The sequence below is a fragment of the Pongo pygmaeus genome, chromosome X (assembly GCF_028885625.2).
Source record: "Pongo pygmaeus isolate AG05252 chromosome X, NHGRI_mPonPyg2-v2.0_pri, whole genome shotgun sequence".
NCBI lineage: Eukaryota > Metazoa > Chordata > Mammalia > Primates > Hominidae > Pongo > Pongo pygmaeus.
The window spans coordinates 123,991,647-124,013,262 of NC_072396.2; the positions used below are offsets into that span (position 1 = coordinate 123,991,647).

Consider the following 21,616-nt stretch of genomic DNA (forward strand, 5'->3'; position numbering starts at 1 on the left):
CCAGCTAATTTTTAAAAATTATTTTAGAGATGGGGTCTTGCTCTGTTGCCCTGGCTGGAGTGCAGAGGCACAATCTTGACTCACTGCAACCTCCACCTCCCAGGCTCAAGCAATTCTCGTGCCTTAGCCTCCCGAGTAGCTGGGATTACAGGTGCCCACCACCACGCCCAGATAATTTTGTATTTTTAGTAGAGATGGGGTTTCACCATGTTGGCCAGGGTAGTCTCGAACTCCTGACCTCAAGTGATCCGCCCACCTTGGCCTCCCAAAATGCTGTGATTACAGGCGTGAGCCACTGCGTCCAGCCTATTTTATGTTTAAATTAATAGACTTTTATTTGTTTTATTTAGAACCAGCTCTTACTTTTGTTTACAGTTTTGGGTGAGATGCCTGCTTCTACTTCACCTTCTGCCATGAGTTAAAGCTCCCTTAGGCTTCACCAGAAGGTGAGTGATGTCAGATGTCAAAAATTTAATTTCTCAAAACTCATAGCTATTTAGTAAAGTTAATAAACACACTTAGCTTCACACTTGAATGCTGTTACTATTTATTGACATCAAAACAAAACAAGCTGAGACTAAAAGTTGCTATTTAACAGGAATAGACATTGGTGCAGTTTCCTTCCCGGAGAGGGTATGCACTCAGATCATGAGACCTAAGATCAAACACACTGGATTGTCAAGAGTCAAACAAGGACTACATTTTACCTCTTAATAGAAAAGATGCTGACGACAAAACACGAAGTTTAAAAATATTCTTTACGCTAAGCTCATATAAGCAAACAAAAAACTAAAACTAATCCTAAAACTTTAGGACATTGGATACAGAAGTAACATAACTATTTAAATTTTTGCATCAACGAAAGTGTGTTCTATCCTTCACTGTACTTGTACTACAAGGACAAGCTTGTTGCTTCTACACTACCCAAAGTCAACACTTATCATCAACAATACAATAGAACTAGATCGGAACAAGGCTTCAAAGCGACTCTGCTCCACCCAAATTCAGAAAATTCAATTCAGGATGAACAACAGCTTTTGATTTTAGAACCAGCTCTTACTTTTCTCTCGTGTCATATGTGATGAAGTCCTCACTTGACAATTCCCCCTGCAAATTGCAATGCATGTCCTCACCGTCACCTTTTTCTGACACTTTAAAATTAATTTGTAGAAATTGCAAAAGCAATGAAATTGTACTTCCAATTCTGAACCTATGATCAGATTCCTGCTTTGACACAAGACTTACTCCTCTGCAGTGTACCCCACCAGCACAGCGACTCCCTTTCTCTCTATTCTTTGCCCTGAAGGCACTTCTGGATTGCTTAACGTGTGCTCTTTGGCTGCCTAGACAGTCAGGACACCTAAGGTCATCTGGACTTATCACTCCTCTCCTCCTTCTTTTCTATGGCTAATACCACTTTCCTGCTTCCTTTCTGCTGCTGAATCTCCAGACTTGGTGCTGTCATCAGGGGGACAGAGTCGATTTCGGCTTCGAGCTCCTGGTTGGTAAAGCTGCATCGCTGGACGATCCTGAAGTACAATAAAATATGTTACTGTTACAACAATGCTACTAAGCTTTTATATGGGATTTTTAAGAGTCATAGTTATGTATGAATATATACTCAAGTGAAGTCATTTAAGACCAAAAATGTGAGGGCATGGTAAATGACAACTTGCCTACTTCCTCTCTCCATCTCCAAAGAAAAGCAACCATTTGGTAATTACTATTTTATATGCTTGGGTAAATTTTTTTTGGAGATAGGGCCTCACCCTGTCACCCAGGCTGAAGAGCAAGTGGAATGATCAAGGCTTATTGCAGCCTCGACATTCCAGACTCAAACAATCCTCCCACCTCAGGTACCTAGTAACTGGGATTATAGGCACGCGCTACCACGCTGGGCTGTTTTTACATTGTTAGTACAAACAAGCTCTCCCTATGTTGCCCAGGCTGCTTTCCAACTTTTGGGCTTAAGCGATCCTCCTGACTTGGCCTCCCAAATTGTTGGGATTATAGGCATGAGCCATCATGCCAGGCCCTAAGTGCCAGTTTTAAAGGAAGCACAGAAGATAGAGGAACACGTTAAATAATAGCACGGGGATGTAATCTGCCAATTCAGAACAGGAAAAGCCCTACAAGACAAATTGGTTTCTGCAACAAATGGCAGGAAAACAAGAGAAGGGGAAATTGTTTAGATTAAAAGAAAATTTGGCTGGGTGCAGTGGCTCACAGCTTTATTCCCAATACTTTGAGGGGATCGGCTGAGCTCAAAAGTTTGAGATCAGCCTGAGCAACATAGGGAGACCTCATCTCTACAAAAAAACTTAAAAATTAGCTGGGCATGGTGATGCATGCCTGTAGTCCCAGCTACTCTGGAGGCTGAGGTAGGGGGATGGCTTAAGCCCAGGAGGTCGAGGCTACAGTGAGCTGAGATTGTACCACTGCACTCCAGCCTGGGTGACATAGCAAGACTCTGTCTCAAAAAAATTAAAAACAAAAGAGAACTGAAGAAGACGTTTCAAGGAAGCATAATTTGTGGAATTTGTTTAGGTCCTATTAAAAAAAAGACATTAGGCTGGGCGCGGTGGCTCATGCCTGTAATCCCAGCACTTTGGGAGGCTGAGGCGGGAGGATCACCTGAGGTCAGGAGTTCGAGACCAGCCTGGCCAACATGGTGAAACCCTGTCTCTACTAAAAATACAAAAATTAGCCGGGCATGGTGGCTTGAGCCTGTAGTCTCAGCTATTCGGGAGGCTGAGGCAGGAGAATCACTTGAACCCGGGAGGTGGAGGTTGTGGTGAGCCAAGATCATGCCACTGCACTCCAGCCTAGATGACAGAGCGAGACTCTGTCTCAAAAAATAAATAATTAATTAATTTTAAAAAGACATTAATGAAGCAATTGGGAACATATGAACACTGAATAGACAGGACGTTAAGGAATTATTGTTAGTTTTTTTTGGTGTGAAAACGCTACTAGGGTAATATTAATGGAGTATTTATCTCATATACTGAAGTATTTAAGGAAGAAATTATGTGTAGGGTTTGTCTGAAAATAATCTAGTAGGGGTAGGGATGAGGTAGAATAGAAAGAAGGTTGGCTATGAACTGCTGGGTGATGGGTACAGTACATGGAGTTCATCATACTATTTGCTTTTTTTTTTTTTTTTGAGACGGAGTCTGGCTCTGTCGTCCATGCTGGAGTGCAGTGACGCGATCTTGGCTCACTGCAAGCTCCGCCTCCCAGGTTTCACACCATTTTCCTGCCTCAGCCTCCCGAGTAGCTGGGACTACAGACACCCACCACCATGCCTGGATAATTTTTTGTATTTTTAGTAGAGATGGGGTTTCACCATGTTAGCCAGGACGGTCTTGATCTCCTGACCTCGTGATCTGCCCGCCTTGGCCTCCCAAAGTGCTGGGATTACAGGCGTGAGCCACCGTGCCCAGCCAGTTTTTTCTGTTGAGACTGAGTCTCGCTCTGTTGCCCAGGCTAGAATACAATGGTGTGATCTCGGCTCACCTCAACCTCCACCTCCCAGGTTCAAGCGATTCTTCTGCCTCAGCCTCCCGAGTAGCTGAGATTACAGGTGTGCGCCACCACATCCAGCTGATTTTTTGTATTTTTAGTAGAGACGGGGTTTCACCACGTTGGCCAGGCTGGTCTAGAACTCCTAGGCTCTAGCAATCCACCCACCTCAGCCTCCCAAAGTGCTGGGATTACAGGTGTGAGCCACTGTACCTGGCCCATCATACTATTCTCTATTCTACTTTTGTGTATGTTTACAATTTCTATAGTAAGTTAATAAAAGCCCAGCCAAGACTGAAATAAAAGTTGGCCAGGCGTGGTGGCTCACGCCTGTAATCCCAGCACTTTGGGAGGCTGAGGCAGGTGGATCACGAGGTCAGGAGATCAAGACCATCCTGGCTAACACGGTGAAACCCTGTCTCTACTAAAAATACAAAAAAATTAGTCGGGCATGGTGGTGGGCGCCTGTAGTCCCAGCTACTTGGGAGGCTGAAGCAGGAGAATGGCGTGAACCCGGGAGGCGGAGCTTGCAGTGAGCCGAGATTGCGCCACTGCACTCCAGCCTGGGCGACATAGCGAGACTGTCTCAAAAAAAAAAAAAAAAAAAAGTTGCAGATGATTAAAGTTCCCCTTTAAAAATTCTATAATAACAGTGAACTACTAGCCCTTTCTTTACACTTGCAGGAAAAGGGAAAAAAAACCCTCATAAACAAGTTTAATGACAAGCAGCACCTTGTTTCTTATTCGATCTCTCTTGACCACTTCTTCTTTCTTTTCAGTTTTTTCTGAGCTGCCTATTGATTCTGTACTTTCAGCCTTCTTTCCTTTATCCCGAAGTGTGTCTTTCTCTTTTTTCATTTCTTCTTCTTTTCTCTTAAAAGTCTTCTCTTTCTCATAGCGCTCCTTCTGCCTACGGCGCTCTTCTTCTTGCCGCTTCAGCCTCTCTCTTTCTCGAAGTATGCGCTCCTGATCTCGTTCATATTCCCGTTCCCTCTCCCTGTAGTCTCTGCCGCTCTCATCTTCAGGTCTGCATGAAAAACAAATCTGAGACAGAACCCTGAAAGATCTTGTAATCACAAATGTAGGAACACTGTGATTCTGATTTGGCCCCTGCAATGAGGTTGCACTTTTAGAGCAGAGTGAAAAATACTAGTGTTTTAAGAAGGAACAAAACCCCAAAACCATTCACCCAGATTAAGATACAAGAATATTCTGAAACCGTTCCTCCTCATCCCCCTGCCCTGCATAAAACAGCTTATCTTAATTCAGGTACATGGCCAGGACATAGTAGCAAAACTAGCATGTATAAATCAAACATAACAAAGAGTCCTTGACTACTGACCTCTTTGGTTTTTCATCTTTAAGTTCACTATCAGAACGCTTGGGCAATGTACAACTTTGCCCACTGGCTCTTTCATCACTGAGAGTCTCTTTGTCCAATTTCTTGGCTTTTTCTCTTTTATCCAATTCTTTTTCATCTCCTTTTTCTGGCTTCTTGAGCAGCTTTAAAGATAAAATGTTTATTTTTATTTTGAAGGCTGGGACACTATCTTCTATTAAAAACCCAGTATACCAAATATTTAAAATTTAGACTAGACAAGGCCCCCATCTCTGCAGGTACACTTAATCTTTCGGTGAACAACTAGTGCACAAGAGCAGTAATTTACTAAAAGGATGCTATTAATGTTAAAGTGTTATCCACTTGAATGAAGTGGTTTAATCACTTTGTGGCAATAGGATCAAGACTCCTTTGGCTTTTATTCTGAGGCAGGGTCTCACTCTGTTGCCCGTGCTGGACTGCAGTGGCATGAACATGGCTCACCGCAACCTTGACCTCCTGGGCTCAGGTGGTCCTCCTGCCTCAGCCTCTTGAGTAGCTGGGAAAACAGGTGCACACCACCACATACGGCTAATTTTTTAATTTTTTTGTAGAGACAAGGTGTCACCATGTTGCCCAGGCTGGTCTCAAACTTCTGGGCTCACACCATCCTTCTGCCTCGGCCTCCCACAGTGCTGGGATTACAGGTGTGAGCCACTGTGCCCGGCTTCCTTTGGCTTTAAATGGGTCAACCTTTAAGTGAATCAATGCATACTTCAAAGTATGCTTCTGTAGCAAACCAGCATGTTGATATAACTTGATGGGAAACAGCCCACAAATTTTAAGTGATAGGCAGATTGTTTCTGTTGGGACTGTTTTTATGTAGTACTTGGAATGACAAATACCTTGGTCACCAAAGGAGAGATCCATTGCAGGAATAATTTTGCCTTGAGCCTGAGAATAACATACTTATGATGGTACAATTATCTTGCCATTACAGATTAATAACAAGAATTATTTGGCATTTGATTTAAACATCTAACTGCCTTATACAACCAAATAGTGAAGTTCCATCTCTACTGAGTAGGAACTCTGTATTTAATGCCATATTTACGCATGTTCAAAAATGCCATTGTTTTTACATCGCTGCTATGAATCTCTCGAGAATACCTCCAAGTGTTGGATAAGCAGAGAGATTCTTAGGCAAAATAGAAGAATTTCAAGTCTCAGAGTGAAGGTATCATACAAGGTTTATCTCAGGGTGAAGGCATCATGTAAATTACTAAGCAAAAGGCAAAGCACCACAAGACATAAGCATGAAGCATTTTGGCACACAGACAGCCACTGCAAATGGTGAGTCCAAAATGGACACTGAGAAGGCACCAGTGTAAAGTGAGGATACCATGTGCAGGTTTCATTGGAAGTGCTCTTATTTCTCCAATGAACATCCTTATTAGAAACCAAGGTGTCCATTACTCTAATAAGAACATTAATGAATATCTCTAGCATGGCTGGCTCTACCTTCCGCCTTGCTGATTGTTAGGAATAGCAAGTCAAGTCACTTGTGGCACAGCAGACAGAGAGATTGCTGGAAAGAATTAAGATGAGAAACTCCGTCCTCCCCCAAGCCCCTCATCACCAGTAATGAGCCCCGTAGAGACTTAGGGAACCCTTACTACATAAACTGCTGAATATTCAGGAAATAAAATAAGGAGACCCTGCCACCCTCTCTGTGAGATTTTCTTTGACTTTATCTGAAGTACTAGGTCCTAGTACTTCCCCAGGAAATATGTTGAAACAAGGGCTGCCCAAGCCATGCCCTTAGAAGGGAAGTGGCAAGGTTGGGATCTTTCTGCAGGTTTTCTTCTTCCCAAATGCAATGCATGAATCCGAATCTGCTGCTAACAGATTCCCAGCTATATGCAGGAAGATACTACGGGAGTCATGTGAGAGGGAAAGGCATATATTGCAGGGTATTTATCCCTAGTCCTCCCACAAGGCAGCCAGTTATGAGAAGCATATAAGAAGAGGAGAAAGAACTATATAGGCATGGTTGTCCTCTGGCTGTAGGTCAATGAAGCTTCTGGGTACACAGCAGAGCATTAGGAAGTCACCTGGGCTTCCTTTTAAAGTAGAAATTTATAATAAAATAGCTCAGCTTTTAAGAAGACTCAAGTCAACCTGAAGGGGTTTTCAACAAGTAACACTACCACCACCACCACCAAAAGGACTTATTAGCTAAGACCTGTGTGTGTGACATGATACTAGATGCTCTGTATCATGTACTTGGTCCTTACATTTTTCTGATTCACAGCTTGTAACAGAAACCTGTGTACCTGAAGACAGTGGAAAACAAACAGATGAGGTAACTTCATGTATCAATTATGAAGGAAAAGCTGAATAAAACCCATAAATCATGCCAGCCAGCCCTAAGCCCTCATTTACTATGAATTTAGAGGACAGTAGTCTAAAAATCAAACATTTTCAAAGACAAAAACAGCACAGATCTGCACTGAAGAAATAACATACTACTTAATCCTTTTAAATGATCTTAAATTTAAAAACTAATACTATTAGTGTTACAGGAAAGATTTTTACTGGATCACTTCCCCCCAAAAGAGAACAAAAACAAAACAAAAAATTCATTTATACCAACACAAGACGCATGCATATTTAAAGAAGTAGATACATGCAATTTTTAGCAACAGGCAGTCAGTTTCAACATTCTCATACCTTAATCTTTGGTTCATCCTTTAATTTGTCCCTTTCTGGAATTCTGTCTATCTTCTTTAGCTTTTCTATATCTTTCCTTTTTCGTTTCTCTTCTTCTTTCCATTTCCTCCTCTCTTCTTCTCTTTGTCTTTTTCTTTCTATTTCTCTCCTCCTTCTTTCTTCTCTCTTTTCTTCTCTCATTCTCTAGAAAGAAACATCAACACAAGCCTTCAAATAAAATAATCATCACCAAAACCCTAATAAATCCCGAAGGCATGGTAGGCCCCAACTGAATAATCTTTCCTTCCTACTTTCTACAAAGTGGCATTCTACCACCGTTATCCCCACTCCACCCAGAAAACGAAAGACAGTGAAGACCAGGACCTGCTAATATTAGTCTTCCACTGCTGCCTTACTATCTCTCCAGAGGTTTTCAGAATATCAAAAGAGTGTCTCTGGGACAACCTAAGAACATTCCAGGTTTGTAGAGTGAACTCCTGGTCCAACAACCAGAGTGAAGGAGCGGGCCAGAGAGTGAGACCAACAAGGCAAATCCTTAAAGAGTAATGGTGGAAAAAGCAGCTATTTCTCCTCTAGAAACCCAATGCTCTTAAAATGTTTATAGAATGCAAAGCAATGAAATTAAAGTATTGAGAGAACTATAAAGACAAAAGATTTACCTGCTTGTTTTTCAGGAAGCTCAAAAGTGGGGTTGTCTTTTTAGCTACATAAATGTAAACAGATTATTAATAATACTTATCAACCCCTAGAAACGATTCCATTTTCTGACATTCCCTGCCAACCACCCAAGGTGGGAAAACGTGTACACCCCTTATGCAGAAAGATCACAACTGTAATATCAGAAAGAAGTTTTACAGCATTCGATTTCAACAATACGGGATTAAAATACCTTTTAAAAAGTGAAGAAATTCAAATTAAAACAACAAAATAATTTATTAAAAGAGTCATTCCCAACTGATGAGAATTAAGTACTTAGGACATTCTCTTGTTTTACTGATAGGAGTATAAACTTGTTCAACTGGAAGAAGTTGGTGGGAAGGGGCTAAAAATATCTAATCCTTTTGACCCCATAATTCCACTTCTGGGAATTTATTCTAAGAAAGTTACCAGAAATGGGCTTATACTATCCATCTATTAATAAAAGTCAAGTTTTGGAAGAATATTTTTCATTTTCAACATTCTGAATAAGCTATTAGCCTTACAGCCATCTTAAAACACATATTCCTGGCCAGGCACAGTGGCTCATGCCTCTAATCCCAGCACTTTAGGAGGCCAAGGCAGGCAGATCACTTGAGGTCAGGAGTTCGAGATCAGCCTGGCCAACATGGTGAAACCCCGGCTCTACTAAAAATACAAAACTGGCTGGGTGTCGTGGCGGCACCTGTACTTCCAGCTACTCGGGAGGCCGCGGCAGAATCACCTGAACCCGGGAGGCGGAAGTTGCAGTGAGCCGAGATTGCGACACTGCACTCCAGCCTGGGCAACAGAGCAAGACTCCATCACATCACACACACACACACACACACACACACACACAGAGAGAGAGAGAAAGCAAGCAAAACACACACACACACACACACACACACACACACACACAGAGAGAGAGAGAGAGAAAAAGCAAGCAAAACAAACAAACAAACAAACAAACCCCACATATTCCTTAGGATAAATTCCTGAGTGGAAATCCTGGGTCAAAGATTATGTTCATGTTTAGAGCTACTGATACAGTAGTGACAGCCTATTACTGAGAACCAACATCCAAGCTAGAATTCCTCAAGTAGTTTTCAATTTCATTTTTTGGTATTTTCAAGTCAAAATTTTTTTAGGAATATGAACTTATTACTAGGAAATACCAATTGACCTTCAAAGGCTTACCACTGTCTAAACGTTCCTTATCAGTCATCGAACTTTTTGGATTTATATTACATTTGTGTGACACTAAATAGGTCAAAGAATTTTTCCCCCATTAATGGATTCTCATAATGCTGTGAGGCAGGTATTACCATCTGCATTTTACAGTAACAGTCTCAGAGAAGCTAGTAGCTTCCCCGAAGTCACACAGCTAGCAACTGATGGAGGTAGGAGACTTAGGTACTGTGATGAAAAGGCTGTTGCCCTGATTCTTTTTGCCCACTTACCTATTAATTCTCTATTTTTTGCTTCTATTTCCTCTAGCAGTGTCTCTGGAGTAGATGTCATTTTCTCATTATCTGTGGCATAACTTTCCAAAAACTTTCTATATTCTGGATCTAAATAATCATTTAAGGAAACATAAAATATAATAGACTTTAAACAACAAAAAGAAGACATTATCTAGGATACTGATTTATCAAAGAAGATAATTTTTTACTTCGTGGAAGATAAAAAAAAAAAACCAAACCATACCCACAAGGCAGACTATTTAGAGCTTAATTGGTCACTTGCTCTCAGGACTCCTATCACTGATACTCACTATAGGAATCTGGTATAACATGGGGTCAGGAAAAATGAGACGCCATGCATTATAACAGAACCACTAGGGGTACGACATAGTTTGCTTTTAAAAGTCACTGTCCTACTAAACTAAGTCAAGTATTCCAAAAAGATAAATTAGAGAGAAGTCCTAGATGTGGCACTTGAAGTGATGGGAATTCCTGGAGTTCTCTCCTAGACCTCTAACATCAGAAAGGGTGACACATCTAAGCCATTATATTGCTTGTCTCTATGTGTCACTTGATCAAGTCTTCCAGATCTAAATCTGTAATAAAACCAGTATCACAGCTATGTGTTATTGAGTCTTTACTGTGTTTTCTTTATAAAATACCTGTAATAGTAACAAATGATGGAAATTAAACTAGATGATTCTAAAGTATCAATCTGATATAAAATATGGTCCTAAGTCCTTATCCAACATAAAGAGTTGTGTAACAGCTATTTAACATAACATTACAGAGGTCTCAAAATCTGGAGCCAGTGTACCTTAAATGGCAATTATTTTGGTTTTTCAGTTCTTGTATTTCTTTCTTTCTTTCTTTCTTTTTTTTTTTTTTTTGAGACGGAGTTTTGCTCTTGTTGCCCAGGCTGGAGTGCAATGGTGCAGTCTCAGCTCACTGCAACCTCCGCCTCCCGGGTTCAAGCAATTCTTCTGCCTCAGCCTCCCAAGTAGCTGGGATTACAGGTGCCCGCCACCATGCCTAGCTAATTTTTGTGTTTTTAGTAGAGATGGGGTGTCACCATGTTGGCCAGGCTGGTCTCGAACTCCTGACCTCAGCAACTCTGCCCGCCTTGGCCTCCCAAAGTGCTGGAATTATAGGAGCGAGCCACCGCGCCTGGCCTCAGTTCTTCTATTCCTGTTCAACCTAATACTATGTGTGTAGCTAATTGTATATCCAAAGACCAGAAAATAGGAGTGACGACTTCAGCTACTTTATACAAAGTTACCTGGGTATGGAAATTTTCCCATGACAGTTCAAACCTTCTTCTTTATAAATATAATGGAAACCAAAAGTCAAATAAATAATCATAAAAATGGTGAGGCCTCAAGAAGCACCTGTTAAACTTTGAAACCTGATTTTTTTCCACTATTTTCTTTTTCTTTTTTTTTTGAGACGGAGGTTTGTTCTTGTTGCCCAGGCTAGAGTGCAATGGAGTGATCTCAGCTCACTGCAACCTCCGCCTCCTGGGTTCAAGCGATTCTCCTGCCTCAGCCTCCCGAATAGCTGGGATTACAGGCATGCACCACCATACCCGGCTAATTTTATATTTTTAGTAGAGACAGGATTTCTCCATGTTGGTCAGGCTGGTCTCGAACTCCTGACCTCAGGTGATCTGCCCGCCTTGGCCTCCCAAAGTACTGGGATTATAGGCGTGAGCCACCACGCCTGGCCTTTCCACTATCTTCTAATCAATAAATCTATGGTGATTTGTTACTCAATAGTCAACATTATATTGTTCAATGGTTGAAGAATGAAATGCCCTAGCCAAAGAGAGCAGAGATTCTGTGCAAGAAACTCTCTCTAGTCTAACAATTAAGCAAAGCTTCCATCGGCAAATAACATTTCTCACTTATTTTGTATATTTTCTAATTTAAAATTTTGGGGTCGAATTAACTCTCACAAACATATTATTTTTAAAAACCCCACAGCAATAGCATTATATAATTAGAGCTATACTGTACCATCATCGATAGTCCCGACTTTGGTATCTCTTTTCTTAGTCTTCTTTTTTGCAGCTTTTTGAAAAGGTGCAAATTCTACTATAGCAGGGTATTCCTGACCTGTTTAGAAAAAAAAGACCACACTTGCTGTAACAAAGAAAACGTCAAAAGTGGATATAAGGGAATCAACCCATTGCTTTCTATGACTCTTTTGATGGCAGTCATCTGAAGAGGGTCTCTCAAAGGCATAAAGCACACTGGCACAACCATAATCAACATACTACAAAAGGAGCCACAAATTCACACTGATAACACAGTGAAACAATACGGCATGGAAGTAAAATATTCATATAAATTCAAAGTATAAAATGTGATATTTTAATGTGAAAAAGACACTACAAACTAATTTTCATTTAAAAATGTTAGAAATCTCCAAAATAGGCAAATCTATAGAGACAGAACATAGATTAGTAGCTGCCTGGAGTTTGGGCTAGAAGTGGTGAGAAGAATGAGGAGTGACAACTAATGGGTGGGGTTTCTCTTAGGGGTGATGAACATGTTCTAAATTTAGATTGTGGTGATAGGCTCACAAGCCTATGAATATACTAAAATTCACTGAACTCTATACTTTAAAAGGGTGACTATTTCAGGCATGTGAATTATATCTCAATAAAGCTGTTATTTTTTAAAAGTGTAACTATGTGAGGTGATGTGTTATGTGAGGTGATGAATATGTTAACTTGATTGTATACATTTCATAATGTATATATGTTTACATTATGTATACATTACATTGTGTATACATTTCATAATGTATACATTACATTGTGTATACATTTCATAATGTGTACATTACATTGTGTATACATTTCATAATGTGTACATTACATTGTGTATACATTTCATAATGTATACATTACATTGTGTATACATTTCATAATGTATACATTACATTGTGTATACATTTCATAATGTATACATTACATTGTGTATACATTTCATAATGTATACATTACATTGTGTATACATTTCATAATGTATACATTACATTACGTATACATATATAAAATTATCACGTTGGGCCAGGCACGGTGGCTCACGCCTATAATCCCAGCATTTTGGGAGGCCGAGATGAGACGATCACTTGAGGTCAGAAGTTTGAGACCCGCCTGGCCAACATGGTAAAACACTGTCTCTACTAAAAATACAAAAATTAGCTGGGCGTGGTGGCACGTGCCTGCAATCCCAGCTACTCTAGAGGCTGAGGCATGAGAATCACTTGAATCCGGGAGGCAGAGATTGCAGTGAGCCGAGATCATGCCACTGCACTCCAGCCTGGGCGACAGAGTAGGACTCCGTCTCAAAAAAATCAATACATAAAAATAAAAATAAATAAAAATACAAAAATTAGCCAGGCGTGGTAGTGCACGCCTGTAATCCCAGCTACTTGGGAGACTGAGGCAGGAGAATCACTTGAACCTGGGAGGCGGAGGTTGCAGTAAGCTAAGATTGTGCCACTGCACTCCAGCCTGGTTAAAAAAAAAAAAGAAAAGAAAAAACAATTATCACATAGTAAAATTTAAATATATATTATTTTATTTGTCAATTATAGCTCAATAAAGCTGGGGAAAAATCTGTTAACACTTAAAAAAAATACACCAGGTCACCAAAAGCACAGGCAACAAGCGTAAAAATACAGAGGGTAGATCTCATGTTAAGTGTTCTTACCACAATAAAACAAAAAGATAAAATATATCTCTTATTTAAAAAAAGTAAAAAATAGATAAATTGGACTACATCAAAATTAGAAACTTCTATGCATCAAAAGACACAATCAACAGAGTGAAAAGGCAACCCATGGAATGGGAGAAATATTTGCAAATTATATTATCTGATAAGGGGTAATATCTAGAATATATAAAGAACTCCTATAACTCAACGACAAAAAACCAAATAACCCAATTTGAAAAATGGTCAAAAGACTTGAATAGACATTTCTTCAAAGATAATATACAAATGGCTAACAAACATATGGAAATATGTTCAACATTACTAGTCGTTAGGGAAATGCAAATCAAAACCACAATGAGGTATCATCTCACGCCGATTAGGAGGACTACTATCAAAAAGCAGAAAATAACAAGTGTTGGCAAAGATGTGGAGAAACTGGAACACTCATGTATTGGTGGGAATGTAAAATGATGCAGCTGCCATGGAAAACAGTATGGCAGTTGCATAAAACATTAAAAATAGAATTATTGGGCCAGTCTGACCAACACGGTAAAACCCCATCTCTACTAAAAATACAAAAATTAGCTGGGTGTGGTGGTGGGCACCTGTAATCCCAGCTACTCAGGAGGCTGAGGCAGGAGAATCACTTGAACCCAGGAGGTGGAGGTTGCAATGAGGGAAGATCACGCCATTGTACTTACTCCAGCCTGGGCAACGAGGGCGAAATTCCATCTCAAAAAAACAAAACAGAAAAGAACTACCGGTGGGACGAAGTGGCTCACACCTGTAATCCTAGCACTTTGAGAGGCCAAGGCGGGCAGATCACTTGAGGTCAGGACTTTGAGACCAGCCTGGCCAACATGGTGTAACTCCGTCTCTACCACAAACATAAAAAATTAGCAGGGTGTGGTGGCAGGCGTCTGTAATCCCAGATACTTGGGAGGCTGAGGCAGGAGAATTGCTTGCACCTGGGAGGTGGAGGTTGCAGTGAGCCAAGATTGTGCCACTGCACTCCAGCCTGTGTGACAGAGAGAGACTCTGTCTCAAAATAAATAAATAATAAAATAAAAATAGAATTACCAAATGACTCCAGAAACTCCATTTCTTGGTATATATCCAAAAGAAGTGAGAGCAAGGACTCGAATATTTGCACATCTGTGTTCATAACAATATTGTTCACAATAGCCAAGAGTGGAGGCAACTCGAATACCCCTTGACAGATGAATGGATACACAAAATGTGGTATATACATATACTGGAATATTAGTCTTAAAAATGAGGCTGGGGGGCAGTGGCTCATGCCTGTAATTCCTAGCATTTTGGGAGGCTGAGGCAGGCAGATCACTTCAGGTCAGGAGTTCGAAACTAGCCTGGCCAACACAGTAAAACCCCATCTTTACCAAAAATACAAAAAAATTAGCCAAGCGTGGTGGTGGGTACCTGTAATCCCAGCTACTTGGGAGGCTGAGGCTGGAGAACTGCTTGAGCCCAGGAGGCGGAGGTTGCAGTGAGCTGAGATCGCGCCACTGCATTCCAGCCTGGGCAACAAAGTGACACTCCATCTCAAAAAAAAAAAAAAAAAAAAAAAAAAGATGAAAATTCTGACACATGCTACGACATGGATACACCTTGAAGATATTATGCTAAATGAAATAAGCCAGACAGACACTGTATGTTTCCACCTATATGTGGTACCTACAGTAGTCAAACTCATACAGACACAAGGTATAATGGTGGTTGCCAGGGGCTGGAGGAAGGGAAATAAGGAGTTGTTTAATGGGTAAAGAGTTTCAGTTTTTCAAGATGAAAAAGTTCCCAAGATTGATGCACAACAGTGTGAATATACCTTAATGCTACTGAACTGTACACTTAAAATGGTTAAGATGGTAAATTTTATGTTACGTGTATTTTTACAATTTTTAAAAATGCAAAAGGAATGAGGTAATGATATATGTTATATGTTACAACATGGATGGACCTTGAAAACATTGTGCTAGGTAAAAGAAGCCAGTCAGAAAAGACCACATATTGTATGATTACATTTATATGAAATGGAGGGAAATCATAAAGATACATAAAGTAGATTAGTGGTTGCCAGGGGCTGGAGGGAGAGAATGGGAGGTAACTACTAATAGATATGGGTTTCTTTTTGGAGGGATGAAAACATTCTGGAATTAGTACTGATGGTTGTACTACTTTGTGAATATACCAGAAACCACTGAATTGTATGCTTTAAGAGGATGAATTTTATTATAGGTGAGTTATATTTCAATACAAAAACCCCAAGTGACTAATGGGAAAAAAATTCACAAGTACCCTGTCACAGAATGTCAAAAACAAGGTATCCTATCCTTAAATCACTGGCATGTAGACATAAGCAAAAAAATAAAAATAAACAGAATTGACCAGAAGGCATTGCAAAGCAGTCATGGAAGAAAAATTATGTTGGGAATCCCAGTGAGTAGAGAATCAGATTAGCTTCAAAACTGTGATATATTAGGCCAGGCATGGTGGCTCACGCCTGTAATCCCAGCACTTTGGGAGGCTGAGGTGGGTGGATTGCTTGAGGCCAGGAGTTTGAGACCAGCCTGGCCAACATGGTGAAACCCCATCTCTTCTAAAATTACAAAAATTAGCTAGGCGTGGTGGCACACACCTGTAATCCCAGCTAAGTCGGCAGGCTGAGGAACGAGAATTGCTTGAACCCAGGAGGCGGAGGTTGTAACGAGCCAAGATTGTGCCACTGTACTCCAGCCTGGGCGACAGAGTAAGACTCTGTCTCAAAAAAAAAAAAGAGAAGAAAAAGAAAAAAACAAAAATAAAAACCAAAAAACTAAACTGTGATATATTTGAGAAGGAATAGATAAACCAGACTGAAACAGAGGGAAATTGTAGAAGACAGGCTGAAGAAACAGAAGTGAGGCCAGAATATGGAGGACTCCAACTACCAGGCTAAGGAGTTTGGACTTCTCCCCCCAACTGTTAATTTAAACCATTATTTTCAAAAAGATTAATTTCATTGCAATATAATAGACTGAATTATACAAGAATGAAAAAAATGGAAAATCCTGTAAGTTTAGAGACAGTGGTTGTCTAGGCATTAAGTGATGAGGACATAAAGTGTAACTGTTTAAGTCTAGGTGAACAAGATTTTAAAAAAACAATAAAATCCAGCCTGGGCAACATAAGCAGACCTTGTCTCTAAGATTTAAAAACAAAACAAAACAAACAAACAAAAAAACACAATGAGGAAAGGATAGTCTCTTTAATAAGTGGTGTTAGGCTGGGTATGGTGGCTCACACCTGTAATCCCAGCACTTTGGGAGGCTGAGGTGGGGGGATCACTTGAGCCCAGGAGTTCAAGACCAGCCTGGGCAATGTAGCGAGACCCCATCTCTATAAAAAATTTAAAGAAAATTAGCCAGGCATGGTGACATACATCTGTAGTCCCAGCTACTCAGGAGGCAGAGGTGGGAGGATTGCTTGAGTCCAGGAATTCCAGGCTGCAGTGAGCTGCGATTGCACCACAGCACTCCAGCCTGGGTGGACACCCTGTCTCAAAAGATAAACAATAAATTGACAAGATTCATAACTTACATGTAAGAGATTTTAAACAAGGAAAAAATTAAACACAACTCGGATTTCCAGGCTAAGTAACTAGAATCTAGTTAAATATCTACTGGAATAAAATAGTTGGAGTGGAAAAATAGCTGGCTTGGGGAGATTAATAAAAGTTGGACAAACAGTGGCAATCCTTCAATTTTTACTGGCATAGTCCCTAACAAAAATTTAATTTTTACCAACTTTGAAGTAATATTGAAAAAAACAAAACTAAACAAGAAGACACACTATTTACCTATAATTGCAAACCAAAAAGAAAAGTGGCAAATGGCAGCTTAGATATTCTCTGGCTAAATGTAGGTAGCAGATAATAGAGTGTTAAAGCAGAAATGTGTCTTCCCTATAGACTGGACCTTTCTGGATACAAAGTAAGAAATGTATCAAGTTTCTTTTTTTTTTTTTGATTTTGAGACAGAGTCTTGCTCTGTCACCAGGCTGGAGTGCAGTGGCGCGATCTCAGCTCACTGCAACCTCTGCCTCCCGGGTTCAAGCAATTCTTCTGCCTCAGCCTCCCAAGTAGCTGGGATTACAGGCGTGGACCACCACGCCTGGCTAATTTTTTTAGTATTTTTAGTAGAGACGGGGTTTCACCATGTTGGCCAGGCTGGTCTCGATCTCCTGACCTCGTGATCCACCTGCCTCGGCATCCCAAAGTGCTGGGATAACAGGCGTGAGCCATCACGCCAGGCCGAGATGTATCAAGTTTCATGTTTTAATTATATACAACTTTGTGAGAATGTTAAACAGTATCCCAATTGGGAACTGTTGGCTTAATGGATTTGAATTAAATAAATGTTTGTCCTTGAAGCAAAATAAGAAGTAAATATTTAAAACTTATCAAACAAGTTTAAGAGTCACTTATCAGTACTGCGGCTGAAATTCTACAGTCAAAACAGCAGGTTTAAGCCAGGGCAAAAAATGTGTCACACGAGGAGAAAACAGTTGCAATTTTACTCAGTTGATCAAACTAAAAAAATAGTAGGTTAATAAAAATAACCAAGGACTGTGAAAAGTCACATCTATTTATAAGACTGCAATAAGCTTATTAAATGTGTAAAACTCTAGGAAGCAACACAATGCACAAGTTGTCTCAAACATACAAATGACAAAGAAATTCCCTTTTTACTTCAGTTACCAGGACTCACCTTTATTGTCAAGGAATACATAACCATCAAAGCGATCCCTGAACAAAATAATGTCCTCTTGGTTTTTAAAGTTGATGTATGCTCTGGCATACATATGAGGATACAAACTGCAGAGAGGAAAGCAATTATGTAAATGTACTTGCAGGTGTCTGGCCCAATTACAAGTATGCATATATTAAAGACAAGCTCAAAAATCAAATGGAAAACAGTAGGATAAAAAGAATGAAAGAAACCTTTTTCATTTACCCCTTTCCTCTTTTTTTTTTTTTTTTTTTTTTACCTCGTATCATTAGAAAAAAACTCAAAATAATCATGCTCAGGCATAGGTTGAAGATGTTCCTGAAGCTGCTCCTTGGTCAAAGTGGGAGGTAATCTTCGAATTACCACCTTAAGAAACGCATAAGGAAAATAAAATTAGTACAAATCAATTTTCTGTCATACCTGAAAGAATCACAGTTCCTGAAGAAGGCTGGGCTTTAAAATATGAGATCACTTGTAAAAACCCAGGAGAAAATATTCTTCTGCAGCCCAATGCTCAGAATTAGTCAAACATAATAGTAACGCGGTTTAAAAAAAAACCCCTGGAAATGAGAACCACCTGGAGCAAGGAAAAATCGCAGGTTTTGCTCTTTACAGCAGCCCTGCAGTTTACCAGGTTTGTGCATCATTTTCGATCACCCATTTTTTAACAGATCTAGTGGCAAGAAATTAGTAAGCCAACCCTGGTCTTTGTGGGTGCCACGAAATATTGATTTAGTAACAAGTTTCTCCCACGTCCAACACATCTTAAAACAAAATCCTTGCCCATTGAACTTAAGAATTCAAAACTCTAACGAACACAAAAAATCCACCCATTGCTCTCAAAATAGGATGCTCTCGATCTACCCTCCCGTACCATTAATCACCCTGCACTCTCCCCCAACTCGCCTCCATGAATAATATTCCCATCCCTCATGTCTCCTTCACTATTTAATATTTCTCCCCAATTACACCTTTAGTTCCTCATTCTTTATACCGTCGCTCTCCCCTCCCATTATCATCTCACAGCTCTGACCTAAACCCTTCCCGTTTGGGGAGTCCCCCCTTTTCCTCACCCCCACCCAGGATTTGGCCAGGAGGGGCTCTCCCCATTTCGGGTGAATGGATGAACCAGGATGATGCGACTTCCATTCAGGCGAAGAGATAGAAGGGGAACCTGAGAGAGAAAGGGGGCAGCCCCATTCCCAGCCATCCTCCCCGCGCTGCGGACTCGTCCCGCCCTCTCCCGGGCCAGCGGCCGACTGGGCACCTTGCTCAGCGCTTCTTTCTTCTCCTTGTTGCGATCCTGCTTATCTTCCCCCTTGGAGCTGTCCCCCGAGGTCCCACCACCGCTGCCTGTGGCCCCGGCGGGGGTTAACAGGGTTACTCGCTTCTCCTTAGGCCGGTGCTCCTTCTCTTCCTTCATGGCTACGTCCCCCGCTGAAGCGGCTTGGCCCGAACGGGGCTACCCCGGGCACAAACGGCTCCCGGGAAGCTCCCGTTAAAGCTCCGCCCCCAACAAATGCCCCTTGTGATAAGTCGGGCCCCACGTTCCATTGGGTCCTGCCAAGCTCTCGCGAGACTTGGGCCTTTCCCAGTGCAAAGGTTTTAACACCTGGTTTTTACTTCCCGCCCGCCAAGTTCCTGCGCCACCCAATCCCCTCGCGGCCCAGACTCCCTCGGGGCCCGCCCCTTCGCGCGTCATTAGCAACTCCGCCATCTTGAAGTGACTCTGTCGGGGACTACAAATCCCGGCATACAAAGCAGCTACCCGCTTTTGTTGGGCGTTCAGGAGCCAGAACTGTCTCAGGGTCTCTGTTTGTAAGTAAATCGAATCCTTCCATCTTCAGAGTTTTTCAGGTCGAAAGATAGGTTCTGCACGCTTAGTTTCCATCAGATAAACTCAATGCCATCCAAATTTTGCCTCACTAGGGGAGCGACTTGTATTTTTTATCATTGAATTCAGAGGCTTTAGAATTTATTTTCCTACAACTAAAAGAAAAAGCCTAACATTTAAAAAACTTTATTTTCCTTATATTGATTAGGATTTACAGATACTTAGTAAATACTACAATATTAGCCGAGTTCAGTGGCGCACGCCTGTAGTCCTAGCTGCTCGGGAAGGTTGAGAAGAGAGGTTCTTGAGTCCAGGAATTCGAGGCTGCAGTGAGCCCTGATCGCGCCGCTGCACTCCAGCTTGGGCGACAGAGCGAGACCCTGTATATAAAAAAGAAGGATAATAATAAATAAACACAAGATACTGATATTTAAAGGAGTAATATGACCAAAATATACAAGATTTGTTTTCATCACCTTATTTTAGCAAAAGGATCCTTCTCCCCAGGTACTGATGTCCCACAGGGAAGGGAATAAAAATAAAACCCAACTTGATTTAGTTGCGATCACCATCTTCACTTAAAAAGGGCCAATTTTACATTATTTATAATAACTCCAAACTGGAAACAATCCAAATGTGAATCTCACAGTGATTATGTTGAGTGACAGAATCTAGACACAAAGAGAGTACATGTTGTACAATTCCATTTATATGAAATTTTAGAAAAATAAAACCACAGTGATAGAAAGCAGATCAGTCGGCCAGGCGTGGTGGCTCACGCCTGTAATCCCAGCACTTTAGGAGGCCAAGGTGGGTGGATCACCTGAGGTCAGGAGTTCGAGACCAGCCTGGCTAACTTGGCGAAACCCTGTCTCTACTAAAAACAAAAAAAATTAGCAGGGCGTGGTGGCACATGCCTGTAATCCCAGCACTTTGAGAGGCCGAGGCAGGCAGATCACCTGAGATCAGAAGTTCAACACCAGCCTGGCCAACTTGGTGAAACCCTGTCTCTACTAAAATACAAAAATTATCTGGGCATGGTGGCAGGTGCCTGTAGTCCCAGCTATTTGGGAGGCTGAGGCAGGAGAGTCACTTGAACCTGGGAGGCGGAGGTTGCAGTGAGCCGAGGTCGTGCCACTGCACTCCAACCTGGGTGACAGAGTGAGACTCCATCTCAAAAAGAGAGAGAGAGAGACACAGACACCCATAGAGGACAGAAACCAAATTAAAGATGCAATAGGAGCCCAAGGCAGAAAGCTGCCTAAGGGCCAACTCCCATTTTTGCCGACCTCTAGAATATATTCCCCTGACTCTGCACTTAAATTTTCTCACTCCAATTGTCCAGCCTATTCTTGGATTCCTATTCCTGTGGCTAAAACTGTTTCCCTGTATTTGGCATCTGTTACTCTTGCTTTCAGTACCTGGCCGTTCTTATGAGCCTTGTTTGTGTATCTGCCTCTGACCTACTGCTTAGCTCTGCACTTGCATGTTGGTAGTGTATGCCTCTGTTTTGGTGTCCTCACTAGCTTTAAACCACCAGCTATTTGTCAGTT

The 21,616-nt window shown here is 41.2% G+C and overlaps 1 protein-coding gene across 2 annotated transcripts; it reads right to left on the minus strand.

Annotated features, from left to right (window-relative positions):
• Positions 1–530: 530 nt before the first annotated feature.
• On the minus strand, positions 531–19,857 carry UPF3B (UPF3B regulator of nonsense mediated mRNA decay). 2 transcript variants are annotated; one of them, XM_054471789.2, is made up of 11 exons: positions 19,497–19,792; positions 18,489–18,595; positions 18,209–18,315; positions 11,733–11,831; positions 9,715–9,825; positions 8,236–8,279; positions 7,577–7,759; positions 7,141–7,179; positions 4,868–5,028; positions 4,258–4,552; positions 531–1,529 (listed from the first exon to the last, which is right to left on the minus strand). In XM_054471789.2, the coding sequence occupies exons 1-11, from the start codon at positions 19,650–19,652 to the stop codon at positions 1,380–1,382; spliced, it is 1,452 nt and encodes a 483-aa protein (XP_054327764.1). In that variant the 5' UTR covers positions 19,653–19,792; the 3' UTR covers positions 531–1,379. The 2 variants fall into 2 exon arrangements, with proteins under 2 accessions (XP_054327764.1, XP_054327765.1); XM_054471790.2 differs by lacking the exon at positions 7,141–7,179 and having other exon boundaries at positions 19,497–19,857.
• Between the last annotated feature and the right edge of the window lie 1,759 nt (positions 19,858–21,616).